The sequence below is a fragment of the Prionailurus bengalensis genome, chromosome D2 (assembly GCF_016509475.1).
Source record: "Prionailurus bengalensis isolate Pbe53 chromosome D2, Fcat_Pben_1.1_paternal_pri, whole genome shotgun sequence".
Lineage (NCBI taxonomy): Eukaryota > Metazoa > Chordata > Mammalia > Carnivora > Felidae > Prionailurus > Prionailurus bengalensis.
In genome coordinates, this window is record NC_057351.1 from 53,138,869 (window position 1) to 53,157,976 (window position 19,108).

Here is a 19,108-nt window from a genome sequence, read left to right on the forward strand (position 1 = left end):
CAGGACAGAAGCAACTGGTTCCTTTTACACATAGGGGTATGGGAGAGAACAAAAGTGGAGCTGAGGCTAGGTCTGGAAGCTGTAGGGAGGGATCTCAGGGGAATGGGGATAGGAAACCCTGGAAAGAAGGCCTGGGCTCACAGAACAGGCAGTGGGACACACGCCTGAGGAATCTCAGAAATCTCCTCAGAGCAAGGCCGGGCTTGGAAAAGTCCCCAAGCTTATCATTTCTCTTCACAGCCCTGATCGTGGGGTTTGTGCTACCTGAGATGACTATCAAGGTATTCAGTGTTTTTGAGGAGTGTTCCAGAAGAGGTCAACAGAAGGACTATGTTCTCGATATTCAGGGACAAGAAAAACCTTTTGGCTCCTAACTGCTTTCCTTTAACATGTATTATTTTTCTAGCCATGTAGGTTTTGACATCTTTAAAAAGCCAGCCATGGTTGTCCTTGTGAAAACTGTAACATCTGCCTTAGAGCTGGGACTGAAACTCGGTATTTTTTTCTTTCATGGGCGTCCAGCATCAACTGGTCTTAATTGTGAAAATGTGCTGGGCATGCTGTTTTAAAAGTAACAAAACAATCACAGAAACGACTCAGTCACATGGACTCATCCCTCAGACACACCCTGCTGATTAGAAAGAGCAAAGGCAGATGTAGGTGACTTCACGGGCTCCATCCTAAGGGGTACAAGGATCCGTCAGGAGAGGCGCCATGGGGAAGTGGTCTAAAAACGCCAGCAAGACCCCGGCAGCTCTGAGAACCAATGATGACGCAGGACATGTGGTTTCAAGACCCAGTGGTCCTTAGAATGTTTAACGCGGGAACTTTTCGTTGTCTTTACCAGATCTTTGTCCACGAGTTCCCCTCCCACACGGAACAGGAGAGAGAACGCTGGGAGGTGCATATAAGTAGAACAGACTCATTGAGCAGAAACATGCATTATGCCCATTTACCTCATCAAAAAATGGGTTGTTCCCTCTCTTGATTCTCGTCCGGTGTGTCTGACCACAGACGTGGACCTTGACCACGGGTCTTATATTGTTGCCACTTAACTGCCGGCCCTCAATCACCCGGACACGGATCTGGAAGCACAGAAGGGGTGTTGTTACTGATCCTTCCCCAGTAAGGAGTCCTCGGATCCCCGTCAGCTCGCCTGCCTGTAAGGACCGCTGAAAGTAGGCCAGGGCAGCTTTGCCACACAGCGGCGTGCATGGACTGGGGTGGCCCCCATGCTCATTCCCAAGGTGGAACTGGGTTCCAGAAACTGAGAGCAGTAGTGGGACTGGAATAGTCCAGAGCTGGCCCTGGGAAAGGGCGGGACAGGGCAGAGGCCGCTGCTCCAACCCCAGCCTCCTCCCTGGTCTGCCTGAGCCTGGGACGCATTAACTCACTCCACGGCTGTCCGCCAATGAGGTGCCTAGAGCTACGAAAATGCAATACTGTGATTCTCTTCTCTCCTACCACCAAAGGGAAGGAGCGGTATAGTTTTATTTCTCTGACGAGCCTCATCTGGCTTGACTACATCTACTTCTGCATGCAGAACAGAGACGGACAGCTCTTCTTTTCGGGTTTATGCCCTGATGTCCCCTTTTGCTAACCGAGCTGCTGCCCATAGCAATGGGTCTCTCCCGGAACACCGCGACTAACAGAAGCGGGACAATACGGCAGTAAAACAAACGTGGGGTGCGCTGGCTGTTCCTACCTGGAAGTCCTGGGGCTTGTTGGACAGCATCCGCCGGCTCTTCTTTCCTTTCGTGAGCCTCCGGGCAAGCTGAGCCTCCGACACCAGCCCACCTGCCCCCTTGGGCCCAGGGGTCCTGACTGTATTGTCCAATCTGTCTTCATCACCTCCATCTTCCTCCTCTTCTCCTAAAACACCAAAAAGGAATGCCGTCAGAGATGGCCCTCACACTGTAAATGTCTGAACTCGGGTTTCCTGGACTCCGAGAGTTTTCAGTGTTCCTGAGGCAGGTGGTGAAGGAGTTGCTCCTTTGGTGACACTTATTTGGGATGTGCTGACTCAGATACAGTTTCTTAGGAAAATGTGTTCATGGTGCATCAGGGCGCTCATTCGGGCTGTATTCAGAGTGGCCAAGAGAACACCAGAGACCAAGGGGAGAGTGATAGAAGTCTCAGTCAGACCTAGCCAGAAATCACCCGGTTCTGATCTGGGAACCCCCCCTGAGGTCAAGGGACCTTTCTGCAGTTAGGACACAGAGGTGAGAAAATGCCGGGGGAAACTGGAACTTTGCACAGGAGACTTCAACTCCAGTTTTCTTGCCAAGCAGACCAAGGTGGTCTCATGCTCTCCCTTTGCCCACCTAGTCTGTCACTTCCACACACATCTGTCTCCTCGTTATCCCCCTAGCTTCCCTTCATACTCGGGGCAGGGCGGGGGAGGTGCTTCCTGATTCACATAGTGAGAGCCTACTTCCTTCTGATTCTTTGGAAAACACCCCAAGTGTCCCTCACTCTCTTGAGTACCTCCAGAGGATCCTTCCCAACGGGGCCTCCCCTCTGCCTTCACACAGGCACAGATCTTTCTCTCCTTAAAACAAAAACAAAAACAAAAACAAAAACAAAAAACTAATTTCTGCCTACTATGTCTCCCCTTTCTTTCATTCACAGACTCTTTTAGATTCGTTGACAAATTTCAGTTTTTCTTATCTTAACAAACAAAAAGTGTGAACTCCTGCTAACCTGTGCAGTATAATTTAAGAGATCCTAGAAGACTAACTTGTCCAAAAAGTACCGGCATTTGCACTCCCTACCTTTGGATTCTGAAACTCCTCCTTTACAATGCGAAATCATGCAAGAGACTGAATTTCCATGCGAACACATCTGTCAGTCACTCACATGATAGTATGAATTAGTTCAATCAAACTGCCATGTAGCACAGCTCTTAAAACTTGGGCTCTGGGGGTGCCTGGGTGGCGCAGTCGGTTAAGCGTCCGACTTCAGCCAGGTCACGATCTCGCGGTCCGTGAGTTCGAGCCCCGCGTCGGGCTCTGGGCTGATGGCTCAGAGCCTGGAGCCTGTTTCCGATTCTGTGTCTCCCTCTCTCTCTGCCCCTCCCCCGTTCATGCTCTGTCTCTCTCTGTCCCAAAAATAAATAAACGTTGAAAAAAAAAAAAACAAAAAAAAAACTTGGGCTCTGGAGTCATATGGCTTAAGTTCAAATCCCAATTTTCAGCTATGTGAGTCTGAGTAAGTTTTATAATTTCTGTTTTAGTTTTCTCATTTGTAAGAAGGGAGAAATAATAGTATTTACCACAGGGTTATTGTAAAGAAAATTAATGTATATGGAAATCTTCAACATGGTGTCTGGCAAAAAGCCAGCCTATAAATTCATCTTTTTTTTTTTTTTTAACTTTTGTTGATGAATCAGTTTTTGCAGGAGCGAAGGATTCTAGAACACTTCCTGGAGAGCAGTCATGAGGTGGGGCGAGGGCTGGAACAGTCAGTAGGCAGCATGGGGGAGGGGGGCTCAGCGTGAGGAAGGGGCAGTCACAAGGAAGTAAAAGCCGCCCACCCACACCACATACTGCTTCAGAGCTCAGCCCAGAATGAACCCTCCTCCTCACCACCCCTCATTCATGCTTCGCCTATCCACCCACTTCTGTCTATGAATGTCAACCATGACCTCTTCTCACTAAGCTCAGGACCCTTTTCTGAGTCCTCACATTCCACTTAACATGGCCTTGGGCACTGGGACCCACACACACTTCTTTGCATCATGCCACTCTCTTCCTGGCACTCTGACTGAACCTTCTCGGGTTCTGCATGGTCCCCTTTTCATGTCCTACTCCCCAAGTGTGACTTCCCCCTCTGTTCCTCAGCCCTCTGAGGTCTGCCCTGACACCCTCTGGATCTACGCTTTGGAGTCACAGCCCCTCAGAGCGTTAGGCTAGAGGGGCCTCAGAGGTCCCGGGTTGGACGTGCCCCTCCCCACGGCGTGCAGACGAGAAAACTAAAGTCTGGAAAGCTGAACGAGCTGTGAGGTCATTGGGAGCTGAGCTGAAATGAGCACCCGGGTGTTCACCCTACCTCAATGGGTTAAGACTGGGTCTAAAACCAGGCTGTGGGTGAAGGAGCTGCAGTCCACCTGGTTCCTCAGCACCTCTGTCAGGACACCAGGATACCCCAGAGAGGCTGAAGGCAGGGAAGGGCTACCTTTGCCCTCTGCAAGGTAACCTAGGTCTCGTCTTCCCCATCCCTGAAGAGGCTTCAGAAGCAAGGCTTGCCTGCCACCCATCTCTGGGAGCCCGAGTCTCAAAATGTCCCTCCCATTCTTCACCAAGTGAGCTCCTCAACTCCCTCAAGCCCCAGGTGAATACCCTGTCTCTGGACAGCACCACACATCATCCTAGCCAGGGGCTTGGTGAATGCAGAATGAATGAGGGGACATGGGCCCCTGCCTTCCCGAGTTCCTGAGCAATTTGTACAAGTGGCAGCACAGCTCTCAGGGAAGAGCGCCCGGACACTAGAAGGTGCTCCTCCGAACTTTGCTCCATTCTCAGGAGAACCCAGAAGGCCAGGCCCCCCCTGCTGCAAACCTGTTCTGGACTGGGCAGTGGCTGGGCTGGATGCTCTGACAACTAAGACAAACTCCCTTCCATTGTCCTGGGCCTAGGCAAGGCTTCCTCCCTGCTGTGGACTGTTCCATTCGGGGTTGGTGGTTATGTATAGTGGCAAGCAGGAGAAGGAGGGGTAAGTTGTACCCCTTCGCGGTGCTGGACTCTGTACAAGTCCTCATTAAACTCTTGATGGATGCTTTAGAAAGACAGCAGGCAATGAAGAGCCAGTTTCTTCTAGGAAATACCTTCTGCTATTCAGACTTTAGGCTCAGCGATGCGTCAGAGGAAACCAGCCAAAGTCATGGCAACAGCCAGCATCTCTGGGTAGAACAGAAGGATACTGGAGCAGGAAATTCCCCCATTAGGTGGCAGGAAGTTGCACGGGGTTAAACAATACCACCCTAAGTGTTCCACAAACAGTGAGGGGGGCCCTTTAGGCCCTGCCAGGCACACCCTTCTGTGCAAGCTGTTTTGTTACCAAATGTGAGTGGTTGTGTGGGCATGCGCCATCACTGAGACCCAGGCATGCATCCGATGCACAGCCAAGTGGACCTACAAAGGATGACCGTTCATGACCACAGAGGGCAACACTGAGTTGGGAACCGTTGATCAAACAGAAAGCTGCTGCGTGTATTTATTTGCTTGTTTTTGCTGGTTAGCACGAAGAACCACAAACTGGGTGGCTGAAAACAAGAGAAATATATTCTCTCACGGTTCCAAACTCTAGAATGAGGGTGTTGGCAGGACCATGGTCCCTCAGGGCCACCACCCCATCTAATCCTCTTCCATTCCTTGATGAAGAGTCCTTTCCAGAATAGTTTATGTTTCTTTGGATGGGGGGGGGGAGGTGTCACAGTGACCCAGTTTTTCCAGAATTTTGTAATATTTTGTAATGTTAATTTTGTAAATATTAACTTTATAATTAATTTTGTAATTTTAATTTTGTAATTTTGTGAAATTTTGTAATATTAATTTTAGACAAAAGTCCTTCCTTGCCTCTTAGTTGGTGGCCCATGGCAATCCTCGGCATTCCTTGGCTTGTGGCTGCATCCTTCCAACCTCTGCGTGTGTCATCACATGGCCTTCTCCCCTGTGTGTCCATGTATCTTCTCTTTTTGTAAGGGTACCTATCACTGGATTTAGGGCCCACCCCATCCCAGCACAATTTCATCTTAGCTAATTACACCTGCGAAGATCCCATTTCCAAATAAGGTCACCTTCTGAGGGTCCATGTAGGAACTGGGCAGTGGGGACACTATTCAACTCATTCCAGAGGCCATTTTTTGTATCTTTCCAGTGCGTTCCATCTATTGCTCCAGTCCACAGTCTGCAGCCACACGGGTAGCCCCAATCTATGGACATCACCCCCTCCCATCCTCCTTCACTGCATTCACACCCTTTTCTCCTAATCTGAGCTGGAGTCTGTGATCTAACACTGCCATCTCTCTTCTCTGCGCTCCTCAACCCCTTCCCTTCTCTCACTTACTGTGCTCACCTGGCTCATTCAACCTCCCTTGCTCCACGCCTTCACCCAGGGAGCTGCATATGGCTGAACACTCACCTTCCTGACTATTCCCACTTAAATGTCATGATCACACCCCCAAAGTGGACTTGCAGGACTCCCTGGCCATCTATCATACTTCCAAGGCATCTATTCACAGTTTTCCTGGACCCTGGTCTGAGAAGGCCACTAATTAGCCAACAAGGTCAAATCACTTTACCTTTCTGAACTCCCACCTTTTTTGCACCTTGAAAACTTCTAACACCCTCTCGTATCCTTCTCACTGCCAGCTCATGACCTTGCTTATTTCATGGACAAAACAGGCAATCAGAAGAGAATATCCTCATCGTCCCATGCCAAGGCAACCTTCCTACCCGCATCTGCTGTCTGCCTCCTCTCTTGCTACAGTCATTGAACTGTCTGTGCTCCCAACCTGAGGTCAGTCTTTCCACATGTGCACACATCTCCCCTCTCCTCCACCTACCCATGGATTTTGCTTCTGCAATTTCTGCCTCTGTATGTACTCCTCAATCTTCTCCCTCTCAGCTGCATCATTCCCATCAAGATATAAATGTGCTGAAATACTGCCCACAATAAAAACAAACCAAAATCTGTCCTTGATTCCATAGCGCCCTCTATAGTTACTATTTTTCTGCTCTCCTTATCTGTCACTTTGGTAGTGAAAACCTCCGCACAATTTCTTTATATGAACACCATCCTGCCTCTCCAACAATTACCATGCCACTCAGTCAAATCCTGCCAAGCTTTTGAGTGCAGCCAACACTGGCCTGTCTCCTTTCTGAATGTCAGTAACCCTCTATGTGACTCACCCTTGGTTATAAGTGAGCTTCAATGAACACTTAGGAATGGCTCTCCATTGCAACTCCAGCAGCTCAACAAAACACGTCTTCATAATTCCTGAGATGTAATATTGGCCTCTCTCCAGAAGCTCAGTTGCAATATTCCTGCCAGCTGCCCCTGTGTGTCATCACTTGTGATAGTGACACTTCCCTGGAGGGCATCTGTTTGTCCACCCAGTGCTGAAGAGTTGGCAGCCCCTAGGGGACCTTAGGATACAGTTAAGTTTGCCTCCGGCATGCCCAACTGTGCCCTTCCCTAGCAGGGATCAGCTTCTCTCCCTCCACCAAGCTCTCATGCTATCCTACTCTAGCACTTACTCTTTCTGAGCTTAAGAGAATGAGCTATCAGTCACTCAGATGGCACCAGATATGCAAGCCAGCCTTTCCCTGCCATCGCTCTCATCCTGTTAGAGCTTCCCAATGAAGGCAATTCCTAGGAATGGCTGAAGAAGAGAGACACTTACCCAGTCGCCACTGGTTTTCTCCTGGCCTGAAATACAGACCCTGTGCCCTGGCCAGCAGGCCTCCAAACACTGTTCCACGCCCCTCATCTTTCCACCTAGGCTCTAACTGGGCCACCATTCCATCTAATCTTCTCCCATTCCTTGATGAGAGTCCTTTCTGGAATATTTTACGCCTTTTCTTTTTCTTTCTTTCCTTTTTTTTTTTTTTTTTTTTGGTCACAGCAACTCTGTTTCTCTAGAGTCCTAGAATGCCAATCTCTGCCTGTGATATTAATTTTGCTTCTAATGACAAAATTTTGTTAAGTGGTTAAGGCAGAACTTAATTACCTTGGGCCAAAGGTCACTGCTAAGTCAGCACAAAGGGCTGGTATAATACCATCAGTGTAAGTTAAAAACGTACAAAGCAGAATGGGAGAGAGGACGTCTTTAAACATGAAAACATTTTGGAGATAACGTGCTGATTTAGCTGCTATGTTGACTAGTAACTTTTCTGGGTTTCTAACCCAAGAGAAGTTATATAAATACACATCTGCACTCAACCATAAGCACTTCATTACCCTCCACCCCGATTCTTGGGTAAACAGCACTATATGTGCACCACGAATTTTCTGGAATGGTTCTAATGCGTAGCCCAGAGCACAGGTGTCATGGAAGAACCTCTAACCATACAGTAATGCAAAGAGAGGCTTGCAGGGTAATCTTGGCAGCAACTGCTTGAATTAACTGACCTGTTATCCAGTCTAGGAAACGTTGCCCAAAAAGCTCTGGCTGCATCTGGGCAAGATACTATTAACGAGGTAAAATGCTCAACTCTGGGACTTCTTACAGTGAGTTCCCAACTCTGCTCTCATCAGGATCTCCTGGAAGTTTCTACCAACTGCACAGATTGCAGGGGATCCCCTCCAGACCAGCTAAATCACACTCTCTGGGAGTCGGTGACAGAAGTCTGCACATTTAAAGATCTCCCTTGATGATTTTCCCTGTGTCTAAAGTTTAAGAACCCCTTGTTTATTATGATCACTTTGGCTTTCTGAAATAACTTGGAAGAAAGATAGGTTTAATACAATCAGTTTGCTGGACAAAGTCAAATAGAGGCCAATCCTGGAAAGAGTGCCTCCAACAATCCTCTAGCAAACTGATAATTTTCCAGTTCAGTTCTGACGAAGTCAGTCCCTTCTTCACCATGCTCCATGGATCCCCATGATGTGTCCCAGAACAAATGTCTCGGCTTGGCATTCCCAGCCCCTGGGAACACACTGCCTTTTGACTACATCTCTGAATGAATTCTTCCCTTTTGTCTATTCACTAGTATTCCCCCCAAAATGCCCTTCTTGAAAGGAAACATTTAAACAATATCCATTGCCCATCCATCATTCACTTACTCACTCAACCAACCAAACATTTAGTGAGCAATCATGACTTAGTGGTAGGCGCTAAGAACACACAGTTGAAATCGATAGCTGAAAAAGTACTTTCTCTAAAAAAATTATGTTCCATGCAATAATTTGCTTAATCCTCTGTTGGGGAATTTATTCAGCTCTGACCTATACTTATTCATGTTTATATCTTACCTTTTTACTGAAATGCAAGCTCCTCGGTGGCAAACCATGACTTTATCACCTCTGTATGCCTCAGGTGTCAGTTAAATGTTTTCTAAACTGGATTGAATTTTTTTAATGTTTATTTATTTATTTTTGAGAGAGAGAGTATATGTCGGGAAGGGTCAGAGAGAGACAGACACACACACAGAATGTGAAGCAGGATCCAGGCTCCGAGCTATCAGCACAGAGCCTGACACAGGGCTTGAACACATGAACCGTGAGATCATGACCTGAGCCGAAGTCACAGCGCTCAGCTGACTGAGCCACCCAGGTGCCCCCAAACTGGACTGAATTTAATCTTAAGCACAGTGACTTTAGTATTTGTGGAAAAAAATAAATTCGAAGTGGCAATGCCTAATGATAAATGAGTTTTTGCCCTTCCGTTGTTGAACACAGCACAAATTTAACAGATGACTCTTCAAAAATAGATGTGAGATTTTAAAAATAGTTCATTCCGGCAACAAGAATGTAGGCTCCATTCAAGCTAACTGACATCTGGTGAATCAAGTTGGGAAGGTAACAGGTTTTTGGGAAGTCAAGCCTGAAGTCTGGGTCATCCCACCCCTCTGTCACAGGAACAGTCTTAGAGGTGGGTCAATGAAACAAATAACTTTGATACTATACATGTTCAGTCAAACCACCAATGCCCTGGGTCTGTAATCTTTGTCATCCTGATATAAGAGTTCCAGAAATGCATTCCTTAAAAACAAAACCCTTAGCTATACCACCAAAGACACGATCCAAAAAAAGAAATAATTGATAAGCTGGACTTCATTAAAATTAAAAACTTCTGCTCTGCAAAAGACAATGTGAAGATAATAAGAAGACAAGCCACAGACTGGCAGAAAGTATTTGTAAAAGACACAATCGATAAAGGACGATTATCCTTTATATATACAAAATAAGCAAGAATTCTTAAAGCTCAACAAGAAAAAAACAACTTGATTAAAAAATGGGTCAAAGACCTAAACAGACAGCTCACCAGAGATACAGATACACAGATAGCAGATAAGAATATGAAAAGAGGCTCCAAATCCGATGTCATCAGGAAATACAAGTTGAGACAATGAGATGCCACTACACACCTATTTAAATGGTCAAAATGCGGGACATTGCCAATACCAAATGCTGGCGAGGATGTGGAGTGACAGAACTCTCATACGTTGCTGGTAGGAATGCAAAATGATACAGTCACTTTATAAGACTGGGGGCTTCCTGCAAAGCTAAGCATACTCGTGCCGTGTGATCCAGCAATCATGCTCCTTGGTCTTTACCCAAAGGAGTTGAAACTGTATGTCTACACAAACCCACACACGGATGTTTGGAGCAGTTTTATTCATATTGCCAAACTTGGAAGCAACCAAGATGTTCTTCAGAAGGTGAACGGATAAATAAACCATGGTGTACCCAGACAATGAAGTGAGCTATCAGCCCCTGAAAAGACATGGGGAATCATAAATGCATATTGCTAAGTGAAAGAAGCCAATCTGAAAAGTCTACATACTACGCGATTCCAGCTCAAGGACAATCTAGAAAAGGCAAAGCTATGGAGACAATGAAAAGATCAGGGGTTACCAAAGGTTGGGCAGGTGGATGAATATGCAAAGCACAGAGGATTTTAGGGCACTGAAAATACTCTGTATGATATTATAATGATGAATATATGTCATTATACACTTGTTCAAACCCATGAAATATACACCACCAAGAATGATCTCTAAGGGATACTATGGACTTGGGTGACTATGATGTCACATATGTTCACTGTGAGCCCCATAGGTTCTTCCTTTGTAAAACAAAATGTCATCATTCTGATGAGTGACATTGATGACAGGGAAGGCCATGTATGTGTGAGGCAGGGTGTGTATCTGAAATCTCTGTTATCTTCCTCTCAATATTGTGGTAAACCTAAAACTGCTCTAAAGAAAACAAGTCCTTAACACACACACATACACACACACACACACACACACACACACACACCTCCTATATCCAATTCCTGGGATCTGTGGTCAAATTAGTTTTTTCAATTTCCAGCGGTGAATTTTCCTGAAAATCTTCACTTTTGTGTTCTATCATTAGTGTTTCAAATTTCTTCTATGCAAGACTCACTATGTGGTTGGTAATCTTTACAAACGATATTGGTAATCATGAACAGTGGTTATCTCAGGAGGGTGGGAGTGTGGAAGATGTGCACTTTCTGTGTTTTATATTTCTGCAATGTTTATGTTTTTACAAATGGGTATTGCTTTTGTACTCAAAAAGAAGATCAACAAGTTCAAATCTTTTAAAAAATTTTTAAAGATCTATATAAATTAGAGGAAGCCAACCCATTACTTTCACATGGAATGGTAAAGTTTTTTAAAAGAGTTAATTAAAAAGAAGGGAAAAAAAATTCTGGGCCAGATGTTCTGTTTTGGTTATTAAAGTATGTGGCGGCAGAAGGTATGGCTCTCGAGCGTCCGACTTCAGCCAGGTCACGATCTCGCGGTCCGTGAGTTCGAGCCCCGCGTCAGGCTCTGGGCTGATGGCTCAGAGCCTGGAGCCTGTTTCCGATTCTGTGTCTCCCTCTCTCTCTGCCCCTCCCGCGTTCATGCTCTGTCTCTCTCTGTCCCAAAAATAAATAAACGTTGAAAAAAAAATTTTTTTTTAAATAAAAAAAATAAAAAAAAAGAAGGTGTGGCTCTCTCACCATTATTTCTCTGCCTCATATTTCTTTGTCTTATCTTCCCCCAAGACTGCAAGTTGTTGGGTTTTTTCCCCCTGGTGTCTTCCCTAGCACAGAGTTGTAGTGAATACTCAAAGATATCTTTGCTTAGTTTAATTGAATTGTCTTAAGACAAAAAAAGGTTTTCCCTTGAAACATCCAAATAATCCAGGATACTGAAAGATTTTCTTAAATGTTGAAGAAAAGGTTCTTTCAGTGGGATTATGAAGCCATCACTCAGAATGTCACCCTTAAAACTGTTTTTTGTTTTTTGGGTTTTTTTAAGAAAGAAAGAAGGAGAGAGGGGTAAGGACGGGGGGGGGGCGGTGAGAGAGAGAGAGAGAGAGAGAGAGAGGAGAGAGAGAGAGAGAGAGAGAGAGAGAGAGAGAGAGAATCCCAAGCAGACTCCACGCTCATCACAGAGCCCAGTGCAGGGCTGGATCCCATGACCCTGGGATCATGATCTGAGCGGAAATCAAGAGTTGGACACTCAACCGACTGAGCCACCCAGGCACCCCAGAATGTCCCCCTTGACCCAACTTTGGTGAATAGTCATCTTATACAGCAAAGATAGTACTTTCAGGGCAAAGAACCCTGTATGTTTTTTAAATAAAAAAGTTTCATGTTGTCATCTCACACTTGAAAATGAAACTGGCCTGCAGACACTGCTCATTTCCTGGCCAGCACCTAGTAACACACCCTTTGTTTGAGATCCAAATGAAAGGAACTCAGGTTCTGGTTTATTTCCTATCTCTATCCAGTATGATCAGGCGTTCTATAGAACTTCTGAGGACGACTTTTGCCAACTGCCATGGCAGAGCCTGCTGGGAGTGAGCTTCCAAAGGGAATGGGTGGGCTGTCAGTCCACAAACACTGCTGGAGCATTAGCGTTGCCAAGACAATCCAGGAGCTGAGGAGAAGGAGCCTCAAGCAAAGGGAGCCTAGATGACAAGGATTTTCTCCCCATTGGGTCTACAAGTTCAAGAGTTGGTGCTTTTCTCATTTTTAAGCAGCCTTGGCTCCAGGGAAATTGCATGGTTTCTGAGCTTGGTCTTACCTGGGTCTGTCTCAGGAGATGGGACCTCCCCCTACACTGTCAATAACTTGAGAAGTTACTTATTCTCAGTCTTTCTGGTCCACTAGGACACAATCTTTTTCTTTTCCTTTGTTTAAAAGATATTTAAAAATAAACATTTAGTCATCCCAACATGACTTTGAGCAAAACCAGATCATTCTTTTCCAATAGCTCTGATTTTTAGAGGCAACAATCCGAACGTTCATACAGAGGGTACCACCCAACTGAACTCATGACTACATATCACCAGGAGTTGTTTTTGTAAAAACACTAGATCATAAAATAATAAATCATAAGAAAAATCATAATAATAACAATAGCCACCATTAAGGTAGCATTCTAGGTACTGGGCGAAGTACTTTATATACTTTATCTCATTGAATCCTTGCCACAACTTTCTGATCTAAGTGCCACTGTTATCCCTACCTTACGGTAAAGAAAACTGAGATTCAGAGAGGCAGTGACTTACCCAAGGTTACACGGCAAATAAACAATAGACACAGAATCCAACTTAGGCATTCTGACCCCAAAGCCCTTGTTCTTGTTCATAATGTTACAGTTTCAAGATAAAAAGAGTTTTTTCTCTAAACTCCAGAGTCAATGTTTTTCTCTAAACTCCTCCGAAGGCAGGAGCCATGCCCTTATCACCCAGCACTTCAGCTTCCAGCAATGGCTCAAGAAAGCCAGCAACCACTTTCTTTACTTAGTAACTACTAAGAAATGGAGTGCTGATCACACACTTAGGAGGTGAAGAAACACGAAGAGAGTAGAGGCCACTCATGTAGCTTTACCACCAGGGACATTCCAACCAGCGGTAGAAGGTACAAACGTGAAGCAAAGCCTTGCTTGGGACCTTCCACTAGAGTCTGTGTGTGCTGGACGGGCCCACTGCGAGGCTGGTCAGGCAGGGGCTGTCTCACCCCTCTCCTCTCCCTTGAAGGGCATTTCACAAACAACTGTACTGTCCCAGTTTGGGGCAGCTCCGCCTGCCTCACGGGGCCCTGTCTAGGTAGGCAGGGTGCTACCGATAGAATAATGACAAAGAAGGCTTTCTTGGAGACTCCCTGTGTGTCTTTGATAGATGGCCCCTGGCATAGGTTGGGCCTTCAAAAGGGTCAGCTTACCTTCCATGACTGATGTACTGGTCCCACTGGGGTCATTCGGATGTGGAGCCGAAGGTGGAACATAGCCAATCACCAGGTCAATGGTGGCCTAGGTAGAAATAATTCATTGCAGACAGAATCAGTGCAGGGTAACAGACTCAAAGCAAACCAAATCAGCAGGAGCAAAAGTTCTGGATGGAATAGGCAGGGGGAAGGGAAGGTGAGAAGAGGAGAGAAAGGTCACACACGCTCCATTGTATCCTCCCTCATGTAAGCCAGGCAGGCAGGAAAGCCTGGGAAATGAATTACCTGTTACAGGTTGCCAAGTGTACCACTGCCAAGGGGCAACTCACAAACTGGAGCAAAGTTGTGACAAGCAAGCATGAACTTGAAATTAGCCTCCATCGGAGACTTGAGATGGCTTCCAGTCACAGAGGCTCATTTGAAACGGCTGAGTTATTTGTTTGCACACTGACCTCTTTATTCATTGCTGAAAATTATTGTTCTTTCTCTCTCTCTAAAAAGAACTTGAGCGCCTAACAAAAATTATATAACAATGTGATTCATAAAACAGGATAAAAAAGGGAATAGAGTCTGATTAAAGAGGAAACCAATATGCAAATCATGAAGTTCAAGATAATTGCATCTTGCATAAAATGTGACTTCAAGATGGCTAGGAGCCAAGGCAAGAAGGAGGGCAGAAAATGTGGTGTAACTTTCATTATCGGAAAGGAAGAAACATACTAGTTCCTGATAGGAAATCAAGTTATTCCCATTTTTAAAATCTGAGATAAAATTCTCACCTTATTTTAGGGCAGAGTTTCCTATACTTATATATTTCATGAACCTACAAAATTTCAAACAAGTTTATGCTAGGGGGAGTCGACATAGGGATGCTAACCTAAGCCCACAACTGCTATCTACTATTATGAGAATTTCACAAAAGAAATGAATTTTAACAGCAAAAACGAGAAAGGACAAATCTCAGAATAAAAGGAGCCTTGCAAATAAGGATGGCTTGCGCACACACACACACCCCCCTCCAAGTTACCAGTTAAAACACAGACATAATATTTATGTTCTACTGAAAAATTATTCATTGTTTACCTGAAATTCAAATTGCAATGGGCATCCCATACTTTCAACTGCCACTTTTGCTACATGCGGCAAACTCTAGTGTGAGCGCATACACACGTGCACGTGCGCACGCACACACACACACACATACACACACACTATATTGTCCTTATTTTTTCTCATCTGTCTGTTCATCAGTGAATACTCCCTCGTGGATCAGCACATTGTGTGGTCAACTTAGGAACCACAGATCTGAGAGATGCTGAACAGAACAATGAATCGGGCCCCGAACAACAGTTTCATGGCAAGTGAAGAATCGTGAGAGCAGCACCTCATGGCTACCCATGCTAAGGACCCAGGCCACAACCCGAAGGCCGAATGCAAGGAGCAAGAGGGGCTCAACTGCTAAACTTACCTAAAGAATCAAACTTTCAAAACTTAGAAAAGGACATCGATGGCTCAACTTCTGGATCAATGATTTTCCAATAACGTCAGGATTCCCAGAAGTGCTCCCTAACGGCAGGTAGGAACTACCAGAAGATAGGACTTGAAGCCCCTCATCTGCCTCACTCCACTCAATCATCACGGCACTGCCATTTCAGGCTTCTACATGTGCTTTCTTCTGTGCTTAAGAAAACAAAACCCCGGGGCGCCTGGGTGACTCAGTCGGTTGGGCGTCCGACTTCGGTTCAGGTCATGATCTTGCGGTCCGTGAGTTCGAGCCCCGCGTTGGGCTCTGTGCTGACAGCTCAGAGCCTGGAGCCTGTTTCAGATTCTGTGTCTCCCTCTCTCTCTGACCCTCCCCCATTCATGCTCTGTCTCTCTCTGTCTCAAAAATGAATAAACGTTAAAAAAAAATTAAAAAAAAAGAAAACAAAACCCCAAACAGCCAGAAACATCACTGACTTGTACTATCTTTCCTAAGTATCATTTCCCTCAGCCAGGTTTTGGACAAATAGATGACAGCTGACATTCTGAATTTACGTTTTAGGATTAGAAAGATTCACAGCAAGCCCATAAGTTTTGGAGCCTAGACCAACCAAATCGATATTCTGAATGGGCTCTGAGAAGCCTCACCTATATATTCTTGCCAACAGGGATGGCCTATTTTGAAAAATTTTTTAAATCTTTATTTATTTTTGAGAGAGACAGTGTGAGCAAGGGAGGGGCAGAGAGAGAGGGAGACACAGAATCAGAAGCAAGCTTCAGGCTCCAAGCTGTCAGCACAAAAGCCCAATGTGGGGCTCGAACTCACAAACTGTGAGATCGTGCCTGAGCCAAAGTTAGACGCTTAACTGACTGAGCCACCCAGGTGCCCCTATATTATTATTTTTTTAATGTTTATTTTTCAGAGAGAGAGATACAGACAGACAGACAGAGCATGAGTGAGGGAGGGGCAGAGAGAGAGGGAGACACAGAATCTGAAGCAGGCTCCAGGCTCTGAGCTGTCAGCACAGAGCCCAACGTGGGGCTTGAACTCACAAAAGCAAGTTCATGACCTGAGCCAAAGTTGGAGACTTAACCGACTGAGCCACCCAGGTGCCCCAGGGATGGCCTATTTTAGTATAAAATTTTCTCCCTTTGTCCTAGCTCCCAAGCAAAATAAATTGATTGGAAAATGAAGGTGTTAGAGAGTAATGGGATAAGCATGGTAGGTAGCTTTATGAGCACTTGTTAGCAAACATGAAATCTGAGAGCTATGAGCCTTGAGTCCATTTGTTTCTTTTAAGTGCACTTGAGAAAGAGAATTCTGGACTCACATCAGACAACATCAATATGTACTCATTTAGAGGCTGTAATCAGAAAATAGCTAATATTCACATCTTGATGTTCCAAGGCAATATTAATGAAATACCTTCTATAGAGTGTTTCAAAGAGTGTCTGATACACAGAGCTATACTCACCACACAAATGTAAATAAATACCTGAGCAGATATGCACAGAGCTATACCAAGAGAGGGTGCCACCTAACTCTAGAGCATTCTGTTGAAGAAAGTCAAGTTTATCTAATCCACTAGTTCTGTGATTGCAAGTATAAACCTGTAAGTGTGTGTGTGTGTGTGTTGATCTAATATAATTTCATGCTTTTCTTTTCTTTTAATGCTTACTTATTCTGACAGAGCGAGTGAGGGAGGGGCGGAGAGAGGGGGACAGAGAGAATTCCAAGCAGGTTCCGCACTGTCAGTGCAGAGCCTGATGCGGGGCTTGATCCCACGAACCATGAGATCATGGCCTCAGCTGAAATCAAGAGGCAGACGCTTAATGGACTGAGCCACCCAGGCGTGCCTAATGTCACACTCTTCTTAATGAACTTTTGTTTACTTATCTCAGTTCAAAGCCATTCAATAAGACAGAAGATGCTCACCCCAGTCTCTTGACCCCTTTCATTCAGCAGGGAGATGAGTTTGTATGGCAGAGATCTGTTCTGGTCGCCAATTAGGTCCTTCAGGGATACCGTGGCCGTGCCAATTAATCTGTGGGTGAAATGAGAAAGCACACAGTAACCTAAGTGAGGGACATGCTTCCATGCACTCAGCGGGTCTCCCGATTCCCTGCCTATTCATGTTATCATTAAAACCACTCACAATGAGATGAATTTGGGGGAATTTTGGCAGTAAACATCACTTTTCCACAACATGTAGTCATTTCGAGAGTCCAACTATGGTGTCTATGAAATCTGAAGTCATGAATGAGATGAGCAGTGAATGGTGACAGACAAAGACGGAATAACACCCTCAGAATCCAAGAAGAGAGAAAATTAGGACAAAATTCAGGCATTCCTCTGTAATGAAAATGTAAAAGAACCCATCACACATGGCCCACTGTAAAAATGCCCCTCCCCCAAGGAGATCTTCTGCACTTGTCAATAGGTTGCCAATTTACTGATGGGGCCAGCTTACTAACATGCATAGTCTGGAGCAGAATTCAAAAGTTGGATATGCGCATGTCTCCCTCTTCCTAGACACTGAAGGATTCTGTTCAGCCTTTACTGCCTCCCCATCTACCTTATAGTGCACATAACCTACTGTTACAGAAGTATGCATGTGTCCCTGCTCACCACGGTTAGGCCCCCTGAAAGCCAGGATTGCTTCCTTCCGTGCTCTAACCCCAGTGCTTGGAATATACTACACTTGTTCATAGATATTTACTAAATGAAGGAAAGAATAAATAAGTCGACATACATTAAAAATGAATATGCAAGACATTTTTTTTAATTTTGTTTTTAAGGGGTGCCTGGGTGGCTCAGTCGGTTGGGCGTCTGACTTCAGCTCAGGTCATGATCTCACAGTCCGTGAGTTCGAGCCCCATGTCGGGCTCTGTGCTGACAGCTCAGAGCCTGGAGCCTGCTTCAGATTCTGTGTCTCCCTCTCTCTCTGCTCCTCCCCTGCTCATGCTCTGTCTCTTTCTGTCTCAAAAATAAATAAAAACATTTAAAAAAATTAAAAAAATTTTTAATGTTTTTTATTATTTATTTTTGATAAATAAAATAAAAACATTTAAAATTTTTTTTTTAATTATGTTTTTTTATTATTTATTTTTAAGACAGAGAGAGACAGAGCATGAGCAGGGGAGGAGCAGAGAGAGAGGGAGACACAGAGTCCGAAGCAGGTTCCAGGCTCTGAGCTGTCAGCAGAGCCTGATGCGGGGCTCAAACTCACGGACCGTGAGATCATGACCTGAGCTGAAGTCGGACACCAAACCGACTGAGCCACCCAGGCACCCCTGAATCTGCAAAACATTTTTGTGGTTAGGGCACATGATCAACAAAGTTCATAAAACACGCATTCCCTGAGAGTTGGTGAATATAAAAATGTAACCTGTAGAATACAGTCTGTAAATTGGGAGTTATAGTGACAACGGGGCATGAGATTGGGGAACTGAAGAAGTTCCCTCTGAGAAATTCAATCAAAAAGCAAAGAAAGCCCAGGGGTGTGCTCTCAGTATGGATACTGAGAAAGGAAAAGAAAAACAAGAAGATTTAAAAAATGTTATTTACTTATACGTAGCCTACATTTGCAGTGACTGATACTAATAAATGGCACCTATGACAGCATAAATATCATTAGCATGGAAATAGAAAACTAAGTATCAAGTCCTCAAAGTCATAGAAGAGATTCCTTACATCAAAAAACCCAGAGT

At 45.0% G+C, this 19,108-nt stretch overlaps 1 protein-coding gene across 4 annotated transcripts in view; it reads right to left on the reverse strand.

The window, feature by feature from the left end:
* Window positions 1-19,108, reverse strand: part of MYOF (myoferlin) — a 158,222-nt gene that overhangs the window by 99,477 nt on the left and 39,637 nt on the right. For all 4 annotated transcript variants that reach the window (XR_006299806.1, XM_043597000.1, XM_043596999.1 and 1 more), the window contains exons 4-7: window positions 17,334-17,442; window positions 13,913-14,000; window positions 1,706-1,872; window positions 957-1,085 (exon numbers count right to left, since the gene is read on the reverse strand). Coding sequence is in view for 3 of the 4 variants with exons in the window: in XM_043597000.1 (XP_043452935.1) it covers window positions 957-1,085; window positions 1,706-1,872; window positions 13,913-14,000; window positions 17,334-17,442 (493 nt within the window). In the remaining variant the exon portion in view is untranslated. The remainder of the gene's footprint in view (window positions 1-956; window positions 1,086-1,705; window positions 1,873-13,912; window positions 14,001-17,333; window positions 17,443-19,108) is intronic.